The 18,883-nt window shown below is 32.8% G+C and overlaps 3 protein-coding genes across 10 annotated transcripts; 1 reads left to right on the plus strand and 2 right to left on the minus strand.

The window, feature by feature from the left end:
• Window positions 1-95: 95 nt before the first annotated feature.
• Window positions 96-4,289, minus strand: LOC145971285 (G patch domain-containing protein 1 homolog). Its single transcript, XM_083098808.1, has 4 exons — window positions 3,834-4,289; window positions 3,405-3,626; window positions 2,936-3,314; window positions 96-2,749 (listed from the first exon to the last, which is right to left on the minus strand). The coding sequence occupies exons 2-4, from the start codon at window positions 3,466-3,468 to the stop codon at window positions 364-366; spliced, it is 2,829 nt and encodes a 942-aa protein (XP_082954934.1). The 5' UTR covers window positions 3,469-3,626; window positions 3,834-4,289; the 3' UTR covers window positions 96-363.
• Window positions 3,634-10,424, plus strand: Coq9 (ubiquinone biosynthesis protein COQ9, mitochondrial). 8 transcript variants are annotated; one of them, XM_083098813.1, is made up of 7 exons: window positions 3,634-3,819; window positions 3,980-4,195; window positions 4,478-4,521; window positions 9,066-9,254; window positions 9,507-9,850; window positions 9,917-10,168; window positions 10,326-10,424. In XM_083098813.1, exons 3-7 carry the CDS (start codon window positions 4,485-4,487, stop codon window positions 10,359-10,361), a joined length of 858 nt encoding a protein of 285 aa, XP_082954939.1. In that variant the 5' UTR covers window positions 3,634-3,819; window positions 3,980-4,195; window positions 4,478-4,484; the 3' UTR covers window positions 10,362-10,424. The 8 variants fall into 8 exon arrangements, 4 of the variants coding, with proteins under 4 accessions (XP_082954939.1, XP_082954937.1, XP_082954938.1 ...); XM_083098811.1 differs by lacking the exon at window positions 4,478-4,521 and having other exon boundaries at window positions 3,638-3,819; XM_083098812.1 differs by lacking the exons at window positions 3,634-3,819; window positions 4,478-4,521 and having other exon boundaries at window positions 3,979-4,195.
• Window positions 10,425-11,120: 696 nt separating this feature from the next.
• Window positions 11,121-12,949, minus strand: LOC145971287 (uncharacterized). Its single transcript, XM_083098815.1, has 3 exons — window positions 12,435-12,949; window positions 11,793-12,325; window positions 11,121-11,688 (listed from the first exon to the last, which is right to left on the minus strand). The coding sequence occupies exons 1-3, from the start codon at window positions 12,717-12,719 to the stop codon at window positions 11,322-11,324; spliced, it is 1,185 nt and encodes a 394-aa protein (XP_082954941.1). The 5' UTR covers window positions 12,720-12,949; the 3' UTR covers window positions 11,121-11,321.
• Between the last annotated feature and the right edge of the window lie 5,934 nt (window positions 12,950-18,883).

Here is an 18,883-nt window from a genome sequence, read left to right on the forward strand (position 1 = left end):
ATAAATTTAACATGTAGTATATAAAACCTTTGTTTTCTGGACTTCAAGATTATCTAGTGATTTTAAATCTTATTCACATAAGACATTCAAATATATATAAGTCAAATCAGATATTATATATTTTCTCAATTTATATTACAGCTACATCTACCATATGTATAGAAAAATAAGTGTATAAATATTTTAGGAAAGAGACAGAGAAAGAGAGAAAGAAATTTACTATAAAATAATACGGTTCTAGTAGAGCGTGAAGTTCTAGAAGCTCAGGCATCTTTATGTACAATTATTTTAACATACATTTTAACGTAAAATCACTTCACATTATGGAGCTCAGAATTGTTAATGGATAAAAATAAGCAGAAATTAATGTTTCGAGCGCTTCTCTTTCTTAGATTTTTTCTTGTGCTTGGAGTTCTTATGCTCTTTATGTTTGTGCTTCTTTTTTTCTTTCTTTAATTTTTTCATTTTGTCTCGCTCTACCCATTTCCCGCCGAGTGTCGAATCTTCCGCAGTTTTTGATACCACGATACTACGAAACACTGGTTTTAGCAATTGGTTCACGCTATCGGCTTCTGTTGTCGCAGTACTTTCCTGCTTTAACAATCTTTGTGGTAGAATCGGACCATACATATCTGGCGGTATCGCAGTCTCCGCATCTTCGATTATATTGTTACAATCCGCGAGATTGTCTTGCATTTCATCAATCGTTGGTAAACTGGTTTCCGAAACTGATTTGGAAGCTGTACTTTCGTCATTAACGCATTTCGAATGCGTTACCAAGCTATCAAGGTCCAATTTTGCGAAAATACCGCGTGGCGGTGATGTATTTCGTTGACTGTTTATCTCTTTCGGATCTTTCCCGATCAAGATCGATTTGACTGTTTCGTTGTCAACCTTCTCTTCCGGCTCGCTGTCCTCGGAATCCTCACTGCTGCTAAGGAAAATTGCCTTAAAGAGATCCTTCTTCTCATTTGACTGATCTTTAACTGCAGTACCGATTTCTTGCTTATTTTCTATTTCTTGAATTGTTTTATCCTTTAAATTATCGCTCACATCTTGTTTATCATTTTCCGATGTTGTAGAAAGAATATTTTGAATACCCTTGCCGAAAACTTTCTCGTAAGAAGCTTCGAAAATTCTAAACTTTTCGGAGACGGGCTCTGAAGATTGATAATCAATCGAAATATTATCAGTGTCAGAAATGACTTCGTTTGTACTCTCTTCCGTTTTCTTGAATAGTTGAGGAACTTCTTCCATTTGTATTCTCTGTTGCGCTGTAGTTTTTGTGAATTTGGATGAACTACACCAATCTAAGGAATCAAAGATGGAGAATTTCACCGATTTCCGATCCGTCGCGATCGGAGCGCAGCCAATTTTCGGTTCGGGAATATTGAATCTCTTGCAAACGATGCTTGCAGGTTTCCATTCGCTTCGCTCTCGCGTAAGTTTGCCAAACATCTTCAGTCTCACTGCTTCCTTTGCATCTTTCTGTGGATCCATTTTGTCCATCGTGGAGTCAGCGCTATGTATAAACTTATCCACCATGTAATTATTCGACTGCTCCAATTTCGTCGCTTGCTCGAATTCCGTACGTTCTTGTTCTCTCTCCCATTCGGTCATAGAAAGTGGTTGGATAGTCTCAAATTTATTCCTCTCATTATTTTTAAAGAAAATAAGATATTGCTCGAATCGTCTCTGTTTGTCCGGATCGGACGAAAACAATTTTGCACTTTTCTCGCTTTTATTCGAGGGATCATATTCTGTCGAGGTTTCCGTGCTCGATTGTATGGATGTAGAAGCAGATTCTTTGAAATCTTCTAATGTTTTCAAACTACCCGTGTCATTCTGTTTGAGACCGACAACATCACCTTTGACAAAGTTTTGGGCATTTAATTTATCTAACCATGAATTGCCTGTTGTTGTTTGTTGATTCTCCAATTTCTTTCTTTCCTCCGTTTGCTGTTTACCATGCAAATTCAAGGTATTGGAAATGATATTCGAGGCGACAGATATGCTGGATGACGGCTTCCTTAAACGTTCATCAGGATCTTCTAAAATCCGCGCTCTATCTACGGCGTTCAATGGCTCTCTGCGTTTGCCATTCTCTACCGGGATTGTAATCGGCGGATAGAATCTGCTTTTTCTAGCAGCGTGTACTGGCACAAAATCCTTTGGCAATTCCGGTGGTTTGAAGATTTTCTTGCTTACTAATCTCTCCTTCGCACGGACGAAACCGTCTAAGCAATCGATTTGCGAGCTAGTTGGAGCGTCCTGCGACCATCTTGTCTTCGTCTTACGCTCGGGGCCCAGGGCAAAGTCGTAACGCGACATATCTTCTCTTTCGTATATATCTTCGTCATCGGCTTCGAATGCACCAACCCCGAATGCTTGGCCATGAATTGATAATTTCTTGTTTTTATCTTGAACGCAAAATGCTGGAGTATCGAATAGATTGATATGGCCGGAGAGGATTTTCCGTCTGTCTAGACCCGAGTAGCCAATACCAAAATAATTATCCTTTGGCTTGCACCTGAATGGCTCATAATCATCAGGCGCGAAAGTAATATTAGTAGAATTACCATCCGAATCCTCTGAATTGCTTCCTGTAATTTCAGGATTACTCTGTGTTAATTTTAATCTTTCATGACGTTGCTTTATCTTTTGCTTTTCTCTCTTTGTGAGTCTGGAACCTACACCTTGACCAGGTTTCCAACCCATCTTCTTGAGCAAGACAATACCCACTGTTTCTCTAAAATTACAAAAAGATATTGCTTTAATATAATTCTAAATATAAATATAAATATATATAAATAAAAATTAAATGTAATGATAAGTATAGTCAATGTATTGTTAATTCTCTGTAAATTAAAAATGATAAATATTTAACAGCAGCAGAGATCAAATTGCATCATTATTAACTTTTGCAAATACTAACTTGACAAGTTTTAAAAGTTCTTTTAATACAGGAGCACCAGGGATGGGTCCATTATTGTCCTGACTTATTCTCTCTCTCTTTTTTCCTTTCTCTCCATGATCAGCATAATCGCTAGTAGCTTGAATTCCTTTAGGAGCGATTCCAAAGAGACTCGTATCCTCTTCATCCATAAAATCTTCCGGTCGTTGAATAATGTTGTCTGCCTTATTACATCTCGAAGACTTAAACTGCTGCGGTCTCCAACCATCGCGTGTACCAACAGTATTGAAATATCCCGCTGAAAAACCACCCGTAAACGCTCCATGAAATCTGCGTCTACCTTGGGCATCATAAGCATATTGATCTTCGATCGTAACAGGCTTTTTTCGTGGAATATTCTCTGCAAAATTAAAGCGAGAGCTTTGGTATAATATAAATTTATCAGACAATATATAAACTTGCATAAAATTAATTTGCATCACATACGAACCTTCGTCCAAAGGGTCCAGAGGAACACCAAACGTCACGTAATTTTCTTCCTCTGAGTCGCTCATTTTGAAACGAGTTTAATTCTTGGAGTATATTTTTTCTACTTAATATCTATAATTAAACATCAGAATAAAATCATGCGCTGCAAATTATTCGTTTTTTTTTTTTTTTATTGAGATGTTTAACGTGACGTCAATCTTATCTCATTCGGTTTTTTAGACACCTATAAAAATTATTCTTGTGATCATCTGAGAGGTTAAAAGAGAAATAGCGCAATTCACAAATATATACGAAAACTTAGCAGACGATGTTATATTCCTGATGATACATAACGTGCGTTCATTTATCGCAATAATAAGCTATAACCAATCAACGATGCACCATGCATAAAAGAATGCGATAGAATAAACCTTTAGGTTTTTATCTTTACCTTTTTAATAATATTTCTAATAATATTAACATTCTGCGTGATTGAGATTGTAACGCATTTCTTGGAAATCCCGTCGATTAATATACGCTATCTCTGTCACTTGTCTGATACCCACGGTATATATAACCTAATTCTCATTTATATAGTACATTTTAAAAGTGGCGATCTTAGATCTTAGTACGTTTCGGGACGTCGAGCCAACACGCGAAATTCGAACGCGCTACAAGAACAATAATAATATGAACGCACGCGGTTCATTTGAACATTCATTGATTAGGAACATTTAATATCTAATTCAACTGGCGAGATGGCGATGCTTAATTCTTTTCGTTCAGCACGAAGCAGATTTCCAGTAGCCGATGGTAAGCGAATTCTTGCCCCTAGTATGTTGAAATAATTCTTTGAGTTGTCAGTTACTGGCTATCGATTCTCGCTATCTTCTCTCTCTTTCTCATTTCTTTCGCATTTATTTATTTTCTTCCCAATTTTCAATCGCTCGTCTTTCATAATCAATTTTCAATCGCTCATCGATTGCAATCAAGTTTCGTCAAATCACGCCGTTAAATTTTACTCATAAATATTATTTATGTCGAGAATAAAAAAACAGTACCTGAAGCTCTCTCTTTCTTTCTATCTTATATTAGCTGTGCAATGAGAATGTATACATATCGTGACCTTATCCAGAGAGGTAACCTCATTCACAAGAACAGTTTTACAAGTCATACAATACTTTGTCCAAAGTATCTGGAGGATAAAAAAAGGAGAAATATATATCTATTTAATCGTCGAGAAGCAGAAATATAGTTAATAATTTACGAAGGAAGAAAGCGATATATTTCAAAATATCAAATATATAAACATATATATAGGATAAAAAATATTTTTTGGAGGATAATTTTTTGCTTGCGTCCAATATTGTGCGTGGCTATTTATGTTTAAAAAATTTATTTCATAATCGGAAAAAATGTCGCAAATATTCGTCAAACGCTTCACCGGTTTCCTGGAGGATCATAAACCCGAGGAAGCTCTGAAACTTTTCACAACAGAGAGCAATAAAGTGATCGAGGACTCTGTAAGTGAGATTGTGTCGATTACCGCTACTTATCTCACGGAATCTAATTTGCAATCTGAACAAGAATTATATGAATGCTGCAAGAATGTGTTAAACATCATAGCAGAGAAGTGTAATCCCATGGAAACTGTATTGGAGTTCCTAGAACAGATAGAATGTTTGGATAACGATATCAAATTTTGTGCCATTTTGGAACCATTAGGTACATGTATGATGAAAATGCAGGATAAGAGTAAAGCTATTGAATGGTGCATCAATACCATCAAATCATACATCGAGGATTTAACATCGTTGCATGATGCTGATAGCGATAGAATTGTGAATGTATATAGAGGAATTATATTATTCTTGGAACCATTGGTGCAAGAAGCGGTAAAGATCAATTCTAAATTCGAGGAGGGATCACTGCTTGGGGATTATCTTTTGAGCTTTCTTATTTCTCTGTGCGAGAAGCCTTTCTACTACTGGAATAAAAACATTATTGAAGAAGTGATATATAAAGAACTCTCAGAGAAAATAATAACATTATCATTTTTGCTGACTGGAGATATATTATACTTTTTGAATATTGTTAGCAAACGTCATAGAAATATCATCCGCAACAGAGTGCAAGAAGGACATTTATACACTGAAAATTATAAGCGTAGTATGCTTTTTGAATCAAGTGATAATATATCGGATTTGGCCTATGCTAATTTTTATTGTTACATAATTACCAAAAATGATTATTGGAAAAAAGCACCACAAATTTATAGTGCTTATTACATTTTTGAAACATGCGCATATTATTTTGAAATTTTGCTTTGCAAAGAGGAAGATATTGTAATTTCAAATGGATTAATTTTTATGGAAACTGTTATAAACCGCATTTCACATCGATCTGTAGATCCTGAAGTGTTGGGACTAAAAATATATTCAGATTTATTTAAATCAATTATTAAAATAATGATTTACTGTAATAGTGATACAAATCGAAAGAAGGCATTACATGTTTTCCAAAAATATATCGAGATATTCAATATGGAAGCTAGATATTCTGTTATCTTATATTTGTACAAAATTAGCGATCATTCTGGCTTATTAAGTTTGATCATTAATATACTTAAGTCTTCTATTATCGATTGTCTTAACTCAACTCCACGAAATCCCCAGTTTCTTGGAAAGAATTTGGAACTGATACTGAAAAAGATTTGTAATTTGCCATATGGAAGTTCGTCAGATTTAGTGGAGATATCAGATGAAGTTATTACTGTACTGAACTTATTGAGATTTTTGTTTATCAGAGATGAGCATAATGAAACGGGTATTTGGAATATTACAGATATGCTAGAAAATGATTATTTGAATCCGTTGAGAGAAGGAATAGATTTGTGTAGAGCGCATTGGAAAGTGAAGATAAAAGACTTAGAACAACAAAAGAAGAATTATAATAAAATACACGATTATAATGAGATGAAAAAGGTTCAAGCGGAAGTCATATTAACCATCGGCGGTGAACAATTACCGATGATGCCACTTCCAGAAAAAATTTCTTTTTGTTATCAAGCGATAAATGGTCTGGATGTAATGGAAAGTGTTCTTATCCGAGTTAATGAATGCATGGATATGGCTCATAAAGAATTCTCATTAAATATGTTAAACTAAAAGTATGAAATTGAACAAAATGATCATACTTAATACTTGTATACTATTAATTTTATGGTATGGGTCATATACATAATTAAACAAAATTTTTACTACAAAAAAAGTTGTAAATTATCTAAAATTTAAGCGTCTGTGAAGCAAGTACGACAATCTACGAATTTCAAAAAAATACTAAAAGTTCTGATAGCACTTTTTATAGTTCTATAGTTCCTGATAAAAATTAAAAAGAGTTCCGCATTCCTTATATTAAAAAACCGAGAAAATGTTAACTTTGTGAATGTAACACGACACCCTTCCCTCTAAAGTACTAAAACGCGTTGAATATCATTATTTTTAGCAAGAGTTTCCGATAGTTCTGTTCAAGTTCAGCCTATACAGGGTGACCCATTTTAACTTAGGCAGCCAAATAACTCGAAAAATAAGCAAGATAGAGAAAAATGTTTTAGACAAAAGTTGTATGGTTTCGAGGGGGCCATAAGATGGTATCATTGGTTTGACCTTGAAGAGTCATTTGAAGGTCACGTGAAGGTCACTTCAATTTTTTTAAATGGAACATCCTATATATTTTTGTACATTCTTGTAGCTCATCTCGAGAGCTTTCCAAAACACTATAATTAAGTACATTTTCGTTAAGTACTTTTTGAGTTATGAGGCTTGAAATAATTTCTTAATTTTACATAAACCGTAAAATATTTTGTAAAATATTCATTTTTCGATTACCTTACCTTAATAGTTTTATGTACAAAATAATGAGAGGAATCAATTGGTGTAAAGAAAACACATAGTTGTTTCGAAGAAAAAATATGTAATTTGCAATTAACAATTCCATATTTTTTCTTAAAAACAACTATGTGTTTTCTTTACACCAATTGATTCCTCTCATTATTTTGTACATAAAAGTATTAAGGTAAGATAATCGAAAAATGAATATTTTACAAGATATTTTACGGTTTATGTAAAATTAAGAAATTATTTCAAGCATCATAACTCAAAAAGTACTTAACGGAAAGGTACTTAATTATAGTGTTTTGGAAAGCTCTCGAAATAAGCTACAAGAATGTACAAAAATATATAGGGTATTCCATTTAAAAAAATTGAAGTGACCTTCACGTGACCTTCAAATGACTCTTCAAGGTCAAACCAATGATACCATCTTATGGCCCCCTCGAAACCATACAACTTTTGTCTAAAACATTTTTCTCTATCTTGCTTATTTTTCGAGTTATTTGGCTGCCTAAGTTAAAATGGGTCACCCTGTATATGCATTTTCAGATCGATATTCATAATTAATAATTTTTAATCAATTTTTAATGTCTTCGATACTTAGTGGAAATGTGACATACGGATGATTTTCCGCAGTTGTAACGATAGTTCTCTACAGTTCTATAAAAGTTCTATCATTGTGTCGTCACAGACACAAAATTTAATGAAAATTTTTTTTTACTACATTTTTTTACAATTTTTTTTTAATACATTTGTTTTATTGATTAATATCTTAATATAAATCTCTGTTGTGTGATTGAAATAAATCATTATATATGTCATAACAAAATATTATATATACAGGGTGAGCCATTTTAATTAACGCACGCAATTATTTCGGAAACAAAGCATTTTAGAGAAAAATATTTCAGACAAAAGTTCTTTGGTTTCGAGGGGGCCATAAGATGGTATCATTGGTTTGACCTTGAAGTGTTATTTGAAGGTCACATGAAGATCACCTTCAATTTCTTAAATGGAACCTACTATTTGTCATTGCATATTCTTGTAGCTTATCTCGATAGCTTTCCAAAACACTATAATTAAGTACCTTTTCGTTAAGTACTTTTTGAGTTACGAGGCTTGAAATAATTTCTTAATTTTACATGAACCGTAAAATATCTTGTAAAATATTCATTTTTCGATTACCTTAATACTTTTGCGTACAAAATAATGAGAGGAATCAACTGGTGTAAAAAAAACACATAGTTGTTTTGAAGAAAAAATATGTAATTGCAATTAACAATTCCATATTTTTTCTTAAAAACAACTATGTGTTTTCTTTACACCAATTGATTTCTCTCATTATTTTGTACATAAAAGTATTAAGGTAAGATAATCGAAAAATGAATATTTTACAAGATATTTTACGGTTTATGTAAAATTAAGAAATTATTTCAAGCCTCATAACTCAAAAAGTACTTAACAAAAAAGTACTTAATTATAGTGTTTTGGAAAGCTCTCGAGATAAGCTACAAGAATATGCAATGACAAATAGTAGGTTCCATTTAAGAAATTGAAGGTGACCTTCATGTGACCTTCAAATAACTCTTCAAGGTCAAACCAATGATACCATCTTATGGCCCCCTCGAAACCAAACAACTTTTGTCTGAAACATTTTTCTCTAAAATGCTTTGTTTCCGAAATAATTGCGTGCGTTAATTAAAATGGCTCACCCTGTATATATATATATATATATGTATATATACATATCTAATATGTAGATAATTTTAAAGGATAGATATTGATTTTACTAGGTTTTAGACGTTTATGGACTTCCAGGGCTTTGCTGATCGATCAATCTGAAAATGATAATAACAAAAAGAAAGAACCACAACACGAGGAGACCGATGAGGAATATGAGAAAAATATTAAAACAAAAATACTTGGCGCTTCTCTGAAATTTGTCCCTGAGATGGGATGGAGCAAACAGGCTATCAGTGCTGGTAAATCTACGATTCTTTTATATGCTGTCCGTTTTGAAAAATTAGTTATCTTATAATTTTGATTAGTAAATTAGATTAGTCTTTTGGATAAAAAATACTTGAAATGCTCATTTAAAAATAAAAATTTCCAAAAGATATTTTATGTATAATAATGTAAGTCCGTATAATAATAATGTTTTGTCGTTATTGATATGTATCGTTTTAACATAAAAATAAAATAACATGATGTAATTGAAAATTATGGTGCCAAAGGTGCCGAGTCGATTGGGTATCCGGGAGTAATACACGGACTGTTTCCAAATGGTGGTGCGGCTTTAGTACTGCATTTTTATTTTATGTCCAACCATAAATTGAATCAGATGCTAGAAAAAGAAACATTAGCGATTGAAATTGATCCTTCGAATCCACAAAAGACACCAGAACAGCAAATTCGAGATGCCATAGAGACACGATTAAGAATGGTGATTCCCTATAAAAAGACCTGGTCACAGGCACTTGCTATCATGACTCTACCACCGAATGTACCAACTGCTTTAGCGAATTTATTAACTTTAGTCGATGATATCTGCTATTATGCCGGCGACAGGTCTGTTGATGTAAGTCATATCGCTAACTTTATTTATTAGGACAAATAAAATATCGTTCGGATATGCTATTTAAAGACGGCATATTACTTTAATTCAACTAAGATCAACTGGTACACCAGAAGGATGATATTGGCAACTATTTACAAGGCTACTGAGTTGTATATGTTGCAAGATACTAGTGAAGATCATAAAAAGACTTGGCTATTCTTAGACAGACGAATAAAAGATGCTCTACAAGTGTACGCGATGCTTTCGAGTTCTGCTAAACCATCACCGGATGAAACATTAAGTTATGTCACAGAAATGGCGACTTCTGTTTTCGTAACGGTAAATATTTTTCCTGTATTTATTTTCTATAATATATTATATTAACAGTTAGTAATAAAAAAAATTTAATTCCAAAATTTAGTTCATTAAAAAATTTGTAGTTGAAATTAATTCAATCTTTGATAATAGATCTTGCATATATATTTTTCTGTTCTAGGCGCGTAATATAGTCGGATTGAGTTGGAATAGATAGATTAGAGAAAAAGAAGCTGTAGATATTTATAAATGAGTATAATTAAAATATTTCTTATATTAACAGTTTTTTTCTCTTTAAATACCTGATCTCATATGTGAAGATGAATATCAAGAATATTAATTAGCAGATATATATGATTTTATAATTTATTTTACATAGTATTATATTGTAACAAAATCTGTACAATAAAATAGATAGTAAACCTAATTTTCTGCATGCAAAATATAAAGATATAAATCGTTGTTTATGTAAAGCTACCAATATTTAACAATAGATTAAAAAACATTTTCGTTTATTCTGCAATATTGTCATAATTAAGTATAATCGTCCAGCATTAATTTCATATAAAAATTTTGCTAATTTTCTACGTTCTGCCATTATGAGAAATAGCAAAGGGACAAATTTTATTTAATAATTTATAAATTTGTCACAATAATTGCAAATCGATTATATAACATTTGTAATACAAAAATATCCTTTTTTGATTCAATAAAAATTTGATAATGCATGTGATATTCTGTTGAAAAATAGATAAAAGTAATATTAATTTTTTTACTATTTATAAATTATTATTATTCAACTATATAAATTATATACCTTCACAAACTTTTCAATAATGAATAAAAACATCATCAATCAAGGAAAACATTTTTAATATAGTATAATATATAATAAAGAAAAATAACTAAATTTCTCATATATATATATATATGTATATGAGAAATTTAGTTATTTTTCTTTATTATATATTATACTATATTAAAAATGTTTTCCTTGATTGATGATGTTTTTATATATATTATATATATATGTTGTAAAGATCATTATTATATATTGCCAATTTTGTCATTAAAATTTATCTCAACAACGTTTTTTTAACAAGTCTTAAAATCTTTTTTTAATAAAAATAATTTCTTTATTAATCTCTTTTTGATATTTATTTTTCTGTCTGTTATATCAATATTGTGCTCTCTGAATATATCCTTTGATAGTTTTTGGCAAAGGCAATTTGTGTATATTATCTAATCTAGTATTCTGGCGAATAACAAAACGACAGAGATACTGCAAACTTCTTACTTGTGTAAACCTGCTTACTGGTTTTGTTAATCTAACCGGAAATGATGGATATCCCGGATATTTCGGCCTTGAGTAACAAATGACAGCAGATTGGCTAAAATTCATGGAGTGATTTATCAAAGCAGCTACTGAAGTAAAACCTTCACTCTCTGTACATTGATTACACAAGGAAAATAAACCACCACTGTGTTCCATACGCGTGTGCAGCATCTTCCCAGATGATTTAAAACTAAGCGTTAGGACGTATCTATATAAAGATAATTATATTTAGCATTTTACAAATTCATATATATTATATTCATATTCAGTATGAATAAAACACTACAAAATTAAATTATCTGATATATATACCTATCGTCCGATGAATCTCGAACCAAGAATGCACCATCTGGTTCAGATATGAGCTTGTCATCAGCTTCATCTCCTGATATAGGACCCCAATACCATCCATATTTGCTTAAATTGAGCAATTCTTTTGCAAGGCTTGCTTTAACTTTATGTTCATTACTTAATGTTTCATTCATATTGCAAGGAACTTCCCCTATTGCACTAGGAACTGCCGTTATAGCATCAGAACAACTAGGTGTTGCATAAACAGTATCATGTGTCAATTCGTCTTGTTGCCTGGTAGGAACTAGAATACTAAGAAGATTCATGCCAGTTGCACCATTATAATATTGTGTATTACTATTATCTATATTTTCTCCAGTATGGCAGGAATTTTCAAGTACGTCGCCTAATCTATTTTCATACAAGGGTTGTCTAATCGATGAGATCTCTTGCTCATTATTTGAAACTTCTCGCTCTTGGCAAGAATTAAAAGATTCAATAACAGGTATAATGTTGCTCTGATTTGAGGAAGGGCTTACATCTGTCTCTTTACTCTGAAAAAAAAATAGTAAAAAAAGTTATTTTAAGAGTATGATACTGTTTGCAAAAAGAGTAGATATGTATAAAAAAAAAAGGAACAAATAAGAAATGATATTTGCTTACCTTTTGCTTGGATTTACATAGATTTTTTATTTGCAAGTGTTTCCTGATATTCTTAAAAAAATCGAACGACACCTTGCTACCCGAAGGACTCTTTAACCTATGCTCCATATCCTTGGTATCGTTCGCCGAGTCGTTTCTCTTGTATTCTTGTCGCGGATTATTTTCGCGTCGCCAAATAAAGGTCGCGAATCTCCCGCTTGTCCCGTGCTTCGACTTTTGTCGCGCGCCTACTCGTTCCATAGCGGTACTCGCAATCGATTCCGAATCGGAATTCGGATTTATCATGTTTGAGTGCGATACGCGAGCTCTCCGAAAAGTGAATTATTATTATTATTACCCCTATCGTTTTCGCCGCGGCACCTTGCACATGCCATCTATTTTTCGCGGCCCCTTTTCGTGACCGTAAACACAACGGTACTCCCGGAATTATCTCGAAAATCGCAGCACAAACTATCAAAAATTTGTCAGACACCAATGGAAGATCGGGAGATGTCACTCTTTTTGTTAATGCCATTAGTACTTCGAGCACCCAACAGAGTACACTTCGATCGACACGCGGCAATGTACTAGATGAAATTGCAGGGATGAACTTTTCGAATGAAGACTGATGAAAATAAACTTTTAAATTAATGGAAATATTGATTATAATTATTTAAAAAAAAAAAGAAAAAGGAAAAAGTTTTTGTAATAGACTAAGGAAAAAGTTTTTGTAATAGACTAAGAAATTGTAAAGAATAATACTCTCATTCAAGTAATATTACAAAAAAGGTAACTTGTCATGATATTAAGGGGATCCTGTACTGAACGGCGAACTCTTACACGATTACAGCGCCCTCATCTAATTCTCATCCCGTATCTCTCTCTATCACGTTATTTATAAAGAAGATGCACTGCTTTTTCCACTCTACTTTACCGATATTTCAGGTACATACGGACTGAAATTTTCGGAAGAATGCCATTTATTAATTAGGCAACTAAATTCAGTTTTTATAATTCTACAATGTTCTACGGTGCAGTACACAATTGGGGAAACTACTGTTTTATGCATAAAAGCTATAAAACTTTTATAAGAAGCTAATATTTGTACAAGTTGACAGCTCTGACGCCATGTTGCTTTAACATGTCGATAAATAAAAATGTTATTTTATACTTATTTTCTTTCTCAATATAAAATCTCGTACTATATAGAGTTTTCCCGTGTCCGTTTGCGTGTATACTTCAATTCTGGAGAAGGATTTTTAATTCTATACAGGCAATAAAAAATGGCATACTTCCGAAAATTACGGTGTTTTCGTCGATATTACAGGCGACTCCGGCATCCTCTTAATATGAGAAATTTAAAAAAAAAAGAAAATAGTTTTACTACAGATTTATAATCTATTTATTTCAATAATTAAAAAATGCAAGATATTGGATTCATAAATGTATAAATATAATGTATCTTATTTATTTTATAAAAATTTTTATATAAATTTATATTTAAAATTTCATTAATTATTTTTTTAACAATGTTTAATAAAACAATATTGGATTTTGTACTTTTGACATATGAACAATGCAAATATATAGACGAAATTATAGAAGTGAAAAATCTAGAAGGCGATTATTGCTTCTACTAGTTTCAGTTTGTATACAAACGCATGTAAGGATTCGAACTTTATTTCACGTTAGATAACTACTCTTCGAAAGAAAAATCATGTATTTTTCGACTTCATCAATCTTTAAGTCTCTTTGACATTAAAAAAATCTTTTCGGATATTCTTCCGAATGTGACCTATCGATTTGAACATCGTCCTTGTAGAAACTTAAAAAGTGATCAAAAACAAACAGAAAAAAAAATAATTTTAGCCACGGCAAGTGTCGTGTTAATTTTTTTTCATATGTATTAAAATTTTACAAATTAACCTCCTGAAAGTGAAGCCTCTCGCAGAGGGGCGGAACACACTGTCCACGCATGTACTTTCCAAGATGAAGTAAAGTTCACTTAATTTTGACCTCCATTAAGAGTAAATTGTGCTTCATTTTAGGAAGTACATGCGTAGATACAGTATATTCCGCCCCCCTGCGGGGGGCTCCACTTTCAGAAGATATAACCTAACCCAACCCGTGTTTGTGATGCGGGATACACTTCACTTTGCCACACTTTGCATAGAAAGTAACAAATCTATGTGAAATTATGTAACAATTGACTTTTCGGTAAATGTGCATAAAAGGTCACCTAACCTAATCTCGCCTAAATACATTTAATACAATTTAATACAATTAAAAAATATCACAAATGTATATGTACACACACACACACACACACACGCGCGCGCGAGGGGTACAAGGGGGGCCCTTCGGCCCCTCCTCCCACAACCACCCCGCCGGTAGGCAAGGTGGACCTCGCTTTACAACTTACAGCATATATCCATTGTGATTGAACTCTTCGCAATGCGTCTCCTACCGCCGGAAAAGATGCGAGAAGGGAGCCAAAAGCCCCCTTGCACCCTCCCGTGTGTGTGTGTGTGTGTGTCTGTGTGTGTGTGCATACACATACGTTTCTGACATTTATGTAAGTATCTTTTGTAAAATATGTAATAACTTCAATTTGTTGTATCTTCTAAACCAATACCATCCCCCACTTATTTCTTGCATAGAATTACTCAGAAAACCCTCCTCTACAACATATTTAAGTAGCAACAAAATCGATGAGATCTGACCTTTTATACATATTAAAATTTTAATACATATGAAAAAAAATTAACACGACACTTGCCGTGGCCAAAATTATTTTTTTTCTGTTTGTTTTTTAAATTCCTACAAGGACGATGCTCAAATCGATGAGTCACATTCGGAAGAACAACCATCTTTTCTTATTGTATTATCGTCTGTTTAGATTTATATATAGTATATACAGGGTGAGCCATTTTAATCAACGCACACAATTATTTCGGAAACAAAGCATTTTAGAGAAAAATGTTTCAGACAAAAGTTTTATGGTTTCGAGGGGGCCATAAGATGGTATCATTGGTTTGACCTTGAAGAGTTATTTGAAGGTCACATGAAGGTCACCTTCAATTTCTTAAATGGAACCTACTATTTGTCATTGCATATTCTTGTAGCTTATCTCGAGAGCTTTCCAAAACACTATAATTAAGTACCTTTTCGTTAAGTACTTTTTGAGTTATGAGGCTTGAAATAATTTCTTAATTTTACATAAACCGTAAAATATCTTGTAAAATATTCATTTTTCGATTATCTTACCTTAATACTTTTACGTACAAAATAATGAGAGGAATCAACTGGTGTAAAGAAAACACATAGTTGTTTTGAAGAAAAAATATATAATTTGCAATTAACAATTCCATATTTTTTCTTCAAAACAACTATGTGTTTTCTTTACACCAGTTGATTCCTCTCATTATTTTGTACGTAAAAGTATTAAGGTAAGATAATCGAAAAATGAATATTTTACAAGATATTTTACGGTTTATGTAAAATTAAGAAATTATTTCAAGCCTCATAACTCAAAAAGTACTTAACGAAAAGGTACTTAATTATAGTGTTTTGGAAAGCTCTCGAGATAAGCTACAAGAATATGCAATGACAAATAGTAGGTTCCATTTAAGAAATTGAAGGTGACCTTCATGTGACCTTCAAATAACTCTTCAAGGTCAAACCAATGATACCATCTTATGGCCCCCTCGAAACCATAAAACTTTTGTCTGAAACATTTTTCTCTAAAATGCTTTGTTTCCGAAATAATTGTGTGCGTTGATTAAAATGGCTCACCCTGTATATTTTTTTACAAAAATTTTTTCTAAATTTATTAAGATATACTCTTCGAAAAATATATACCCATACAGCACAGGTAGATCCTGAGTATGTACTCAGTATATCGCAAACGTAGATTGTGTATATCCCACTAATATTCGATACACATACTATGATATTTTGAGAATGTACGGAGGATGTTCCTATGTCTGCCTTAGAAACCTACTCAGTATATACTCAGAATATTTCTTGGTATATTATGAATATATTTTTAGAATATTTTAAGCATATTTTTACATTAATAAATTATATATGAATATAGAAGACAGTTGGACTATATGTAGAATAAAAAATAGATTCTTCGTGATGTAAAAAATAAATAAAAATGTGAAATTATTTACTTTATAAACAAAACTTCAGACAAAAATGTTATTTCTAATAGATGAATATAAAACGTTTGAAAAACACCTATTAGTGTTTATTAAATGATTCTTATTGAAATATTGATCTCGATAATTTATCTATGTACAATTATGTAAGTACACTCGGTAATAGATGAAATACCTTAATAAATGCAGTAAATGGATTACTTCTCATTTTAATTTCAATTAATCTGTTTAATATTCTGAATTCCAACAAGGAATCCAGATTATTAGACAAATTACTTTAAATTAAGTTTAGTTACTTTAAATTCAGTTTATTATAAATTAAACTGACTAAAAAGAAAAAAGAAAGAACTTTGGAATTCATGTTAGTACCAGTCCTTTATGTCCATTTCACCAAAAATTAAGTACGAGTTTGGTGGCGCGCGTAGCGGCAAAATGAAGAAACACATGCAATATTATAGTATCCTGAAAATATACGAGAAAGAATATACTAATACGAGATATTCAATGTATATTCTGAGAATATATGAAAAATAATATACAACAAGAGATGTTATGGGATTATTCTCAGTATATTACATCTGTAACGTATATTTACAGTATGAGTATAGAATATTCGAATGATATTATGTGCTGTGTGGGTAATTCATATAATGATATGGATCAAAAATTCTATATCACTATATATACATGTCAAAATAAATTATCAAAATATATTACTAAATATATCAATATAATTCTATCATCCTTTCATTTTGATTATCTATATGTGTAAATCTGTTTATAATATAAAATAAATAAATAAAAACAGATTTTTGCAAAAGAAATTATATTTTTCTATTTACGAATTTCAAGATTATTAATTTCATCTTTTATCAAGAGGAAAGAGATTTCTTCGAAAGCGGGATACTGAATGAATCCTGGAAAACCAGGATTCAGCATGCATGATCCGGGAGAAAGTTTTTATAATCGGAAAGATTCTCGGAGGGACGAGTGACCGTTGTGTAGGAAAGGCCGTGTGTTTGCCATAGGTTAATCGGCGATGTAAGGGATCGATGGAAGGCTGCGTAACATGCAAGGGTTGTAAAATTTTACAAAAGTGAAAGCGGATGTCGGATGCATGCATTCCGGGATTAGAATTTATATAGTATACGTGAGTAAATATGTACGTGTGTGTGTAACAGAGGCGGAGTAGGAGACAATCGTCCCTACATGAGAATTATCATCTTTATGGATACAGGCAATACAATGTTTTTATATCCATCAAACAATAGTAATTAACGGCTTGCCAGTCGAAAACTATTAGCAGAAGCCTGGCATTTTAACATCGTTAGTTTACTTTGATGTATGGTTTCGTCACGATGGATAAAGGAAGTAACGTTCAGTATCCCGGATAATGTCTAACAATGACGAAGAAGAAGTGCATGACTGTTCGGTAAGATAAAAGGACCGAAGTTACTGGTTTGCAAGGGATTTAACGACGAGGAATGACGGAGGACAGCTTACGGCGAGGTTAATGGTGAAGTACAAACAAGCGTTGGACTAGCAGATGACAAAAGGAATCAAGGGAATGAAAGGAGACGAAGGAGGAGATCCAATAAAGAAGAAGGAAAAAGCGAATGAAAAAAGGCGCAATGGACGAACGCAGAGGAATGAAGAATGAGAGGTCATGACTTCTCGGCGAGGAATTCGTATCTGCATTTTAGCACAATGTATAATCCGGCAAATTGCGCCTCATTTCCAGCGACTCAATATAATAAAAGTCGAGCTTCTTCCTTGCTCGTAGGTTGTGAACTTCTTCGGCCCTTTCATTGTCGGGTTTCGTACATCTTCTGTTCTCTTTTCGCTTTCAACTTATCCTTCCCCCCCCCTCCCTCTCTTCCTCTCTCTCTCTCTCTCTCTCTCTCTCTCTCTCTCTCTTTCTCGTAAAGCTATTGTTCAAAAAACACGGGACCACAACTAGCGATGCAATGGCCACGCCTTGCCCTGCTGAGAAAGAGGTTCAATAATCTTTTTCGTTCGAGATTTTAAAGTGTCCCCTTCAATGCTCGATATGGAAAGTTAGCGTGGAGTACCCTGTAAAAGGATCAAAACTTAAATGAAGTTAGCGGTGGGATAGACAACTCCCGCTTGCCTAGTGCAGTGAGAGCCACGACGAGGGATTGTAACAGTGTCCGCGCAGGGTATATTCCTGCTACCTACATTTCATCCCCTATTCCTTTCTCCCGATTCGTTGTTACCCCTCGCACGCTCCATCGTCCTTTTACAACTGCTTTGAATAATATTTTGCACAACAGTCGAGAAAGA

This window comes from Camponotus vicinus, unplaced genomic scaffold (genome assembly GCF_025532165.1).
Source record: "Camponotus vicinus isolate PSW18456_S1 unplaced genomic scaffold, iyCamVici1.0 SCAF_4, whole genome shotgun sequence".
Classification (NCBI taxonomy): domain Eukaryota; kingdom Metazoa; phylum Arthropoda; class Insecta; order Hymenoptera; family Formicidae; genus Camponotus; species Camponotus vicinus.

Coding starts and splice junctions, on each gene's coding strand:
- LOC145971285 (XM_083098808.1), bottom strand. CDS start 3,468: ATGAGCGACTCAGAGGAAGAAAATTACGTGACGTTTGGTGTTCCTCTG. Junction 3,315..3,404: donor TCTGGACCCTTTGGACGAAG/GTTCGTATGTGA, acceptor TTAATTTTGCAG/AGAATATTCCACGAAAAAAG. Junction 2,750..2,935: donor GAACTTTTAAAACTTGTCAA/GTTAGTATTTGC, acceptor TTGTAATTTTAG/AGAAACAGTGGGTATTGTCT.
- Coq9 (XM_083098811.1), top strand. CDS start 4,141: ATGGCGATGCTTAATTCTTTTCGTTCAGCACGAAGCAGATTTCCAGTA. Junction 4,196..9,065: donor CAGATTTCCAGTAGCCGATG/GTAAGCGAATTC, acceptor TGATTTTACTAG/GTTTTAGACGTTTATGGACT. Junction 9,851..9,916: donor CCGGCGACAGGTCTGTTGAT/GTAAGTCATATC, acceptor TGCTATTTAAAG/ACGGCATATTACTTTAATTC.
- LOC145971287 (XM_083098815.1), bottom strand. CDS start 12,719: ATGATAAATCCGAATTCCGATTCGGAATCGATTGCGAGTACCGCTATG. Junction 12,326..12,434: donor TATGTAAATCCAAGCAAAAG/GTAAGCAAATAT, acceptor TTTTTTTTTCAG/AGTAAAGAGACAGATGTAAG. Junction 11,689..11,792: donor CGAGATTCATCGGACGATAG/GTATATATATCA, acceptor ATCTTTATATAG/ATACGTCCTAACGCTTAGTT.